This window comes from Anthonomus grandis, chromosome 18 (assembly GCF_022605725.1).
Source record: "Anthonomus grandis grandis chromosome 18, icAntGran1.3, whole genome shotgun sequence".
In the NCBI taxonomy this organism is placed as follows: domain Eukaryota; kingdom Metazoa; phylum Arthropoda; class Insecta; order Coleoptera; family Curculionidae; genus Anthonomus; species Anthonomus grandis.
The window spans coordinates 6196027-6206842 of record NC_065563.1 but is presented as its reverse complement, the minus strand read 5'-3'; the positions used below and the strand labels follow the sequence as shown (position 1 = coordinate 6206842).

Sequence of the window (10816 nt, the reverse complement as noted above, 5' to 3'; positions counted from 1 at the left end):
GAAATAATGTTTGGGTGTCTCAGGGTTTTTGCGATTTAAAAAATCTGTCAGCTAGCATAAAAAAACATGAATCGTCAAAGGAGCATATGAGTAGCTACCTTAGTCTAAAGCGCTTGCAAAAAAATAGTAGCACTATACAGGATGTATTAAAAATACAGTCTTGTTTTTAAAATCCTATAACGAGGATGTAAGAAAAAATAGAAATTTATTGAGCTATTTGATTGATGTCACTTGTCATCTTGCAAAACAAGAATTATCTTTTAGAGGCCACAATGAAAAATCCGATTCTTTTAACACTGGCAATTTTCGTGAAACATTTAACTTGTTAATTAAACGAGACATCGAAATGCAAAACCATTTAAAAAAAAAATTCGATAATTTTTCTGGTTTGTCTAAGACTATCCAAAACAATATAATAGGTTGTATCTCTGAACACCTTTTGGAGACAATACATAAAGAAATAAAAGAAGCATTATTTTTTTCTGTACAAGCTGATGACACTACTGACATTTTAGAAAAATCACAATGCGCTATTTCGGTCAGATATGTAAACCAATCTGGTGACATTAAAGAGAGATTTTTAGGATTTTTTGATGTAAGTCAAGATAGAACGGCAGACGCGATGTACGAATTAATTGTTTCTGTTTTAAGTCCTTTCGATTATAAGAAAAATTTAGTTGGTCAATGTTATGATGGCGCTAGCGTAATGGCTGGTTCGTTAAATGGTTTGCAAAAAAAAAATTAAACACGATGCTCCATTAGCTTTATTTACACATTGCAGTGCGCACCGATTAAACTTAGTTCTACAGAATGGAGCAAAAACTATTAAAAATTGCCTAATTTTTTTTGCGAGCGTAACTTCAATTCCTGGCTTCTTCCATCACTCTGCAAAGTGAACATTTATTTTGGACTTTATAGTTGGAAAAAAGATACCGACTGCTGTAGATACCAGATTGGCTTCACGTTCAAAAATCGTTCATCTTTTAGATTCAAAATGGAATGACGTAAAAAAAGTTTTTCAAACAATTATTGACGATCAATCTTCATCATCCGAGTCAATTAACGGGGCAAAGGGATATCTTAGATTTATGAAAGGTTTAGAATTTTCCTTTTTAACCGCGGCTTACAAAAATGTATTTGATATTGCGGATCCACTATTTAGTATTTTACAAAAAAAGTCTTTAGATATAGCTTATTGTCAAAAACAGGTATTTTTAACAAAAGAGGGTCTACAGTCCTTGCGGAATGAATTAACCTTCGAACAATTTTTTGAAGAGGCAAAAATTAGAATTTCAGGCGATATGATAGATAGCGTGGATAATCCTACACCATCAAAAAGAATAAAATTATCAAACACTATCAAAGGGGATGAAAAGTCTTCTTTGCGAATTTTATTTTATGAGATTATTGATAATATTTCGACGCAAATAGATGTTTGGTTTGCAGATCTATCGCAGTTAACTTTTTTTGCATTGGTTGATTCTTCTAAGTTCTAAGAGTATAAGAAAAATTTTCCAACTTCTTTAGTTTCAAGTGTCACCAACCTTTATAAAAACATTTTTGACAAACAGCAACTAATTAATGAGTTAAGTGTAATTTTTCACGATGAAGAACTAACAACATTAAATGTAGAGTCGATTTTAAAACATTTTATAGATAATGGTCTTAAAGAAATATTTCCCCAAGTTTTTACACTTTTTACGCTTATTGCTACAATACCAATCACAAGTACATCAGTTGAAAGACGTTTTTCATGCCTTAAACGCATAAAAACATATTCCCGAAATAAAATAGGTAATGAGCGCTTATCAACTTGCTTTAATTTCCATCGAAAAGAACTCTTTTGCTCTTTACAGGGATCTGATAATTTTACAGATTTAATAATAAGTAGGTTTGCACTTTTAAAGAACAGAAGAATAAACCTTATTTATAAAAATTAGTTGTTTTACAACTAAAATAAAAAACTTAAAAAAAAAACAAAAAAAAAATTTAAAAATAAAAAAAAACAAAAAAAAAATTAAAAAATCAAAAATTAAAAACAAAATCTATGTTAAGTATAAGAATATTATGATATCTTTTAGTTAAGTAGTATTCAACTTTAATCTTTTTTAGAAATAGTATTAAAAAGAAGAAAACTACATAAGCTCAAAGGTGCATAATATTAGAACATTGAAAGGCTAGAATTAATAAACAACAACTTTGTTTGAGTCCAACATATGCACAGGGGTAAGAGGGGTGTTTTGTTTACAAACATATTTGCCGATTCTCTGTTGTCAAGTCGACGCAAATTTCCAACGGAGAAAATTTTTAGCTATATTTTAACAACCATTATAACGTTAATTTAACTTATTTGTGTTGTATTTTATATGAAAATTTAAAAGAAAAAGTATAAATACTACAATTAACCTATTTTAAGAATAAATATAATATCCTTAAGCAAAAAAAAAACAAAATTATTAACATTCTTATCCCTAAAACTGCTTCTAAAAAATTTGAAGCGACACCGGAGCTTAAGCGCCTGAGCCATACGCGTAGTGTCATCTGTCAAACGGCCTCTTTGTTTATTTTCGGGATTCGTGTATTTTCATTAATTTTTGGTCTAGAAACGAAAAAGGCCACATTTTAGTATTTTTTTAAATTGCTAGGATGGCAAAAACTTATGTCGTTTGTGCCGCATCATGATAAAAAGGTGATTCAAACCGATCTTTTCACAAGTAAGTACCGATACTTTCATAACATCGCATCATAGGGTTACCATCATCATAAACGTAGAATAGGGGATCTTATAGATATAAACCTAATAAAAACTTGAATGTGAAAGTGTGCGTAAAATACCAAAATATTTATATTTTTAAATCTAAATATTTTTTTGAACATATTCATCTATCAATAGGCTATAAAAAATATAAAACTAGAATTTTGTCCCTGGTTTTATTACAGGATTTTATGTTTTTTTTTTGTTGTTTTGGCAGAAAGAAGGCATACCTAATACCCATGTACCTATCTATGTATAGTTATGTTTTTTTAATATAGACATTAGGTAGATAGATGAAATTACTAATTTTTTATTGCCTTTAAAGAATTTTGAAATTTATTTAGATATTGATATCTGTGTATAAAGTTAATTTTGTCTTTCCCTAAAATTTGGTCGATAATTTTTTTTTGTTTTACCATATTGCAACTTACAATAATATATATAGTAATTGGCACCACATATTAATTCATTACTGTAATTTTTTTTTGGTTTTTGATTAAATATCAAATACTTATTATAGACTGCCTAATATATGCCCAAAGGGAACAATGGATTTCATTAATGGAAATCAACACAATTAAACAGAACATATTTGTTTGTTCAGATCACATCCTTAGAAGTGATTTCTTATATAAGGAAGATAATATTATCAGTAGCCAGACTATAAAACAAATCAGCTCTACCTCAAAGATAATTTTTTTTAAATATATTTTTCTAGTATAAAAAATCATCATAAAAAGGATTAGTGTTACTCATATAAGCTTTATTTATAACTAATACTAATTAAATTAGGTAAGTGTGTAAAACTATTTTTTTACTAGGATTTCTGATGCACTGGTTAAAAACACAGCAGCGGATAATTCAGTTAATTTACCAAGTGATTTATCCTTCAAAGCTGCAGGGGCAGCTTTCCTGAAGAGTGCAAAAACTTCTTTAGCTTCCAAAATGGTATATAGTACAAACAGTGAAGCTAATATAGATAAGTATGGATAATTAAAATAGATTAATATTTTTGATACAACAAATTTTGTATAATTACAGATCTGATCATTCATCACCAACAATAACTGCATCTGAGATTAATAGTTCTACAGTAATCGTGGGGTCTAGGTCAACAATTACAATTTCTCATCAAAGCCGTTTTTGTTTAACTGGTACACATTCCCTGACTCTGCCAAGGAAAAGGTAAAAATACACTCAAAATAGACTACTAGTTTTTTGCCATGTATTATCCTATTCTATATATCTTATTTAAAAGTGATATAGTATTTTATTGTGTTATACTTGTTTAATATTAAAATATTTAATATTAATTAAATGTATGATATTACAAAGATTCTTTATAATAACATACATTTTATTGATCAATTGGATTATCATAATACATTTTTTTAATTTTGGTAATACTATATTTTTATGTATATTATTCTAGGGTAAAATCAAAATGATATCCTGAGGACCTAAGCACTGATGATTCCACCGTTTTAAAAGCTAAATCACTTGTCACCAAATTATAGAAAAAAAATAAAGAAAATTAAAATTCGAAGATTGCAACAAACAAATTTGCGCCAAAGAAATTGAATTAGATCTCAAGTCATTATTAAAATACTTAAGAAATAATAACATGATTTTCGAAAAATGTTGGGCAACATACTACATATTTTATTTGACTTGTAAAAGTACTTGTTTGTATATTACTACTAATAAACTATCTAATCTATTGTACATAGTCTTTATTCTTAGGTAAGCTTTGTTTTTTAGTATAAATTAATATGATATAATAATTGGTATTAGGAATTATATAGGTCACTATTAAATGTCTCAAAACCATTATATAGGCTAAATACTCATAATAAAAATCTTATAACCTACAAAAAACCTGACACTCCTTCACAATTTGAATGTCCTTGTAGTTTTAACTGTTTCCGCTGAAGCACAGTATGGCTTCAGCGGAAAAAATTTTGCTCTTGCTCTTTGAAAAAGTCAGCACCATAGAAGTATATATTATGTGATATAAGTAAGTGATGTAAAACTGAGTTTTGTCCAATATAACAAAAACAATAAAATTTTGCAAAATGTTAAAAATTTGTGTCTTAAAACATGATTTATTAAGAAATCTATAATATTATATTAATAAAATATTTAATTTTCTTAAAAATGCTTTGACAAAAATGCTGCCTTTTATTAGGACCTTCCTCTAATGAAGTCCATTAAAAAAAACACATAAATAGCTCATAAATGGTAATATTACTTATAGTCAAACTCTTTAATAATTAATAAAAATTTATCAGGTAAATATTTGTTGACGACGTCACTGGTAAAGAGTGCTTCTATCGGTGACATCAACAATGCGATCGAGCGGCGTTGCGATGCCATTACCGTTTTCTCGTTTCTTCGTACTTTATTTTCATTTATTTAACGTATATTGACTTCAATATATTCGATATCTTACCAAATTTATTTTAAAAAAATGCTTGATATTTTATTAAAGGGGAGCAGTAGTATTGTTTTGTGCCTTCGGAAACAACTGAAAATTTGTATGCTATTATAAAGTGATTTTTGCCATTTCTCTATAAGCATTTGGCATCATTGCATCAGAGATGTTGCAAGCAAACAAACCTGCCCATAGTTCCACGGCATGCTACTTCTAGCCTTTCAATGTTCTAAGGATTAAATTTATTATTAAAATTTATTTATTTAATAAAAACATTTTTATTATTTTAAAATAAATAAATCCGATAACTCTTCTTCAATTTGGCCAGCAGATGACAAAACTGTAGGTTGTTGGTCAGAAAAAGCAACATTTGAGTGCGAAAAAGGTGTGTTATTTGTGACTGTGTGGAGTGGCTTTGAAAATTGATATGACTGTTGATGTTGGATAACATTTTAGTTCTGCTGATAATGAGACTCATTTGAGACTGGCATCTGGATTGTTTGATAGCTGAAAACAGGTTTGTTTACTACAACGTCTGAGTCGGGAGTCAATTTATTCTGGATAGCATAAAACAGAACTTTGTTTAATATTTGTTCGGCATAAAATCTTTGTTCTTCATTAATACTTCGCAGTTTGTAAGCTACATTTTCTCCTATTACATGAAACTCATCTGCTATGTCATTTCTTAAAATTGTGCTGCAAACCTTTTCAATCATGTCGTGTTGCTCTGTTAACTTTCTCTTTGGTGCAAAACGTTTAGCTGAACTTGTAGAGGTTCTTGAGGAACATCTGTTTTACTTGCCAAAACAGCCGGTTGAGGGGACGTTAGTGGCGTTGGTACGGTATTCGTATCTTCAGATTCGTCAATACCAGTACTTCTGGGACTCGAAATTTCTTCGTTAATATGTTCGGCCTAAAAAAATAAAGCAAGAATTGTAAAATACGAGTATATTTTTATCTAGAATAATGTTAAACTTCTAAAGTAAAAACAGACGAAATTTAGGTATTTTCATGGCAGATTTTTTTTTAGTTTACCAAAACCCATGAGGAATGGCAAGATATAGCAAGAAACATTGAGAGTAAATGGAATTTTCCCAACTGTGGGGGTGCCATTGATGGGAAGCATATTAGAATTGTCAAGCCATGTAATAGAGGATCATACTTTTATAGCTATAAAGGTTATGATAGTGTCGTTTTAATGGCAATGGTTATCGCCGATTACGAATTTGCTTACGTCGGTGTTGGACGAGTATCTGACGGAGGCATTTTTGAGACCACAATATTTCACGATAGATTAATAAATGAAAAACTAAACATACCAAGCAATGAAACTACCAAAGAAAATTTGAATTTTGTTTTTGTGGCGGATGATGCCTTTTCATTAAGGCGCCTACAGACGGACAACCTGAATTTATATCAATCCAGTTATAAATTCAGGTTGGTTGCATCTGTCGCTCATATTTATCCTGTTTAAAACGACAAAATTTCAAAAAAAATTGCTGACCTTCAGTCCAATTTTTAAAATTGATTAAAGTTCTGGCCTTCGGACATAAACTGACAAGAAATCACCATTCACAGTAGGGTTTCCAACGACGGCAGGTCTCGACTTCCAGTCGGGTCCTTTCGTCAAATGGGTGCCTTTATGGGCACGGGACAAACATTTCTCAGTCTCAACCTTGCGGAGATACCTGATAAAACTTGGATTTAAGCTTAAGATGGTTAACAAAAGAGCTGCTGTAATGGAATTGTCAGCTGGTGTATAGAATATTTGAAGAAAATTAAAAAATTGTGGGAGGAAGAAAGATCCATATATTATTTAGCGGAAACATGGTATGATACATTTATGATTGATGTATTAATGATTTCCATTCTCTGGGAAAAAGTCCTTTTTGCCATAGTAAGAAAACCATATTTTTTTTATTTAAACAAGTTTAAAATTTTGTTTGTTACAGCTTACTGCCCCTGTTGTCCTTCAGCGACACAATAAAGACTGCTTCTTCCTCCATTCTCTGGAGAAAAGTCCCTTTTTTTGCCATATTAAGAAAACCCTATTTTTATTAATTAAACAAGTTTAAAGTTTTGTTTTTTTTCAGCTTACTGCCCTTGTTTGTCCTTCAGCGACACAATAAAGACTGCTGCTTCCTCCATTCTCGGGAGAAAAGTCCCTTTTTTGCCATAGTAAGAAAACCTATTTTTATTAAATAAACAAGTTTAAAATTTTGTTTTTTTTAAGCTTACTGCCCCTGTTTGTCCTTCAGCGATACAATAAAGTATATATAATGTAATGCTTTAGTATCCATATGTTGATGTGCGATATGAAGTTGGAATCCATAGAGGCAACAGAGAAACTGTTTCATTCCTTAATGGAAGAAACTGCTAAAGAACAAAGGCAAAAAAACAGAATTTAGAAAATTGTATTAACTCTTTGGACCAAATTCAAATGAGTGGTTAAATTTATAAAAGTAGTATCCTCACTGTAGTTTAAGGATCCAGTATACTTGTAAATGTAGTGTTTTGTATAAGATTTTTAGTTTTTAGTATAAGCATTTATTTTTGTTAATTTTCATCTAATCTCTCCTAATATGCACATTAACTAAATATGAGGCAAACAAATTAATAACTATTACATTCAGGATGTAAAGTGTGTTTTTTTATAAGTAAAACTTGTGTCTTACATGCATAAGATGTAGACAGCTAGATGATTTTTAATGTAAAAGTTTATTTTAAGAAATATACTTCCAATTTTCTGACTACATAATTACTTTTTATCAAAAAGAAGTTGGTACTAAATATAGAGATGAGGGTTTTCATGAGTCTAATATTATAATAATATATCATATGTATTAATTTAAAAAAAAACAATAATAAAGGACATTGAATATGGCAGCCAAAATCCCCATTAATAATCACCACCAAGTAAAAATAAACCTTAATATTCTCTCATCACTTCTTATAAACACCTCACTGATGGCGCTAAAAACTAAACTTATTAGATTAAAATTTTTGGCTAAACTCATTTTACGTACTTAAATCTTATAGTTAAATTAAATATTATCTTGCTATCAATTATCTTCAATTTCTAACTTAATTTCTATCTATCTTCAATTTCTAACTAAACCCTAAAATCCCGGATAATAATGTTTTGAATACAAATACATTTTAAGGCCGGACCTGTGCAACTTTTCACGCTTGAGTGGCTGTAACTGAGGTCAGACCGAAGCCACCGTAAAGGTGGGTCCAGACTACTCGTGCTCGCGCTCGCACTCCGGCTTTTACTTGTACTTTTTGAACTTGATCTACTTGTGCCACCATTTACTTGGACCGTCCACATAGACTTATTTATTTGCTAAATTGCTTGTACTCCGGCTGTTCCAATGAGCGACGACGAGCTTGTGGCGGCTAGTGCGGCTTTTAGTGTAATTTATTGTGTATTAAATAAACAAAAAACAAAAATGAGAAAGAAGAGACGGTGGTGGGTTACGTCGTTATTTAAAAGTCGAAGCAAATGCAGTGGAAGCAATTTACTTAGCGACCTTAATATTGAAAACCTCCACTTTCATACATTCTGTAGAATGTCGCCTACTAATTTTGAGGAAATCATAATTTTAATCGGCCCAAAAATTATGAAGAAAAACACAACATTTCGAAAAGCAATTCCTGTAAAAGAACGATTAGCTGTAACACTAAGATATTTAGCATCGGGTGATTCGTACACTAGCTTAAGCTTTTTGTTTAAGTTTTCCAAGCAGTCAATTTCGCTGATTGTGCCAGAGGTATGCAGTGCTTTATGTGAAGTTTTTCAAGATTTTATAAAGGTAGGTAAACAATAATTCGTTCAAAACTTTATTAATAATAATTCACAAATTTTAATATTGATTAGTGTTGAGAGTGTTAATCCATGGCGTTAATGAATAGTTGTTATCATTGGTTTGTTCAGGCTGAGAGGTTGTAGGTGTAGGTGTTAGTTGTGACGGTTGTAATAGTGGTTGATGTTCCGTGTTTATTGCATGAGGCGAGGGAAAAGGACTTTGAACCGTAGAAGCTGATTCAGTGGTTGAAGGGGAAGCCGTACTCCAGTACGCCTGTAGTGTTTGGGCCCTATAATTTCCTAGATTGGGTCTTTGCATAGGGTATTCCCCTAACTCTGCCTTAAACAGGATGTCATTAAAACCTTTCTGGACGTAAACAGCTGTTCGTTTATCCAATGATCTTAACTTACGAGCGATGAATTCACCATATGCGTCATACTCATCTCTCTCTTTATTGTTTATCTTCTTTAATATTTCAAACAATTCTTTTATTCGTGGATCTTCATTACTACGTATTCTTTTGCGTCCAGTGATTTGCCTAGTTTGGGCCAAACTATTTTCTTGTGGTACAGTCTCTTCAATAGTGTTGTTATTAGGTGCTTCTTGTGTATGTCCTTCTTCACTTTCTACTTTCTCCTGTTCTAGGTTTTGTGTTGAAGTTTCCTAAAAAATTGACTTATTAAATTAATAAAATCTGTCCAAGAAAATCTACAATATTTAAATATTATTAATAAATGTTTCTTTTTTTCAGATGCCTCAAACAGAGAATGAGTGGCTTCAAGTAGCAGCTCAATATCAAAGACTATGGAACTTCCCACATTGCATGGGGGCAATGGATGGCAAACACGTTGTTCTTCAGTGTCCAGTAAATACAGGCAGTGACTATTTTAATTACAAAGGAACTTTTAGTATTGTTCTTTTTGCTGTTGTTAATGCCGATTATTGTTTTCTCTACGCTGACGTGGGCTGTCAAGGTCGAATATCAGACGGCGGTGTTTTTCGCAATACAACCTTTTACAAAAAACTGGAGGATGGCTCTTTAAATCTTCCAAGTAGTAGAAAACTTCCTGGTAGGGAAATGTTGGTCCCGTATGTTTTTGTTGCGGATGATGCATTTCTGTTGCATAATAATATAATGAAACCATACTTAGGACAGCAAGAAAAGGGATCAAGCAAAAGGGTTTTTAATTACATGATGAGTAGAGCCAGACGAATAGTAGAGAATGTTTTTGGTATAGTCTCAGCAGTATTTCGGGTTCTTAGGAAACCCTTACTTTTGGAGCCCCAAAAAGCTCAAATAATTGTTATGGCTTGTGTTTATTTACACAATTATTTAAGACATAATGCAAGGAATACATATACACCAACCTTAACATTTGACTGTGAGCAAAATGGAGAAATTGTTCCAGGAAATTGGAGAAATGAACCAGAGCCGAACTCTACATTCCGGGCTTTAAGAAACATACCTCGTAAATCTTCTCAGAATTCCCAAAGTATAAGAAATGAATTTGCAGATTATTTCGTCAATCAAGGAAAAGTACCATGGCAAGATAATTATCAATAAATTAAAAATAATTTTGTCAGAATTTTTTTAAAGTGTAATTACAATTTTTTCTTAAAAGATTTTTAATTTTTTTAATCGGTGTTTAAATGAGGATAATATTTTGAAGAGCAGTTTATTTAAATGGCACTTATAATTAGATAAAAAAATATAGGTACGTACCTCTGTATTTATTGTTTCCTTGGGTAGATATTTCGTGTGCAAGAAATGAAAATGTTTAAAGGCAAACCAAGGAGAATATAATTCATCTGTGCCCA

General features: G+C 31.0%; 1 protein-coding gene across 1 annotated transcript; it reads left to right on the top strand.

The window, feature by feature from the left end:
- Positions 1-8539: 8539 nt before the first annotated feature.
- On the top strand, positions 8540-10423 carry LOC126747070 (uncharacterized; the record flags this gene model as incomplete). The annotated part of the gene is made up of 3 exons (XM_050455562.1): positions 8540-9004; positions 9750-10087; positions 10408-10423. Coding segments are annotated over 3 exons (819 nt in total), but the record flags the coding sequence as incomplete, so codon positions are not given.
- Positions 10424-10816: the final 393 nt, after the last annotated feature.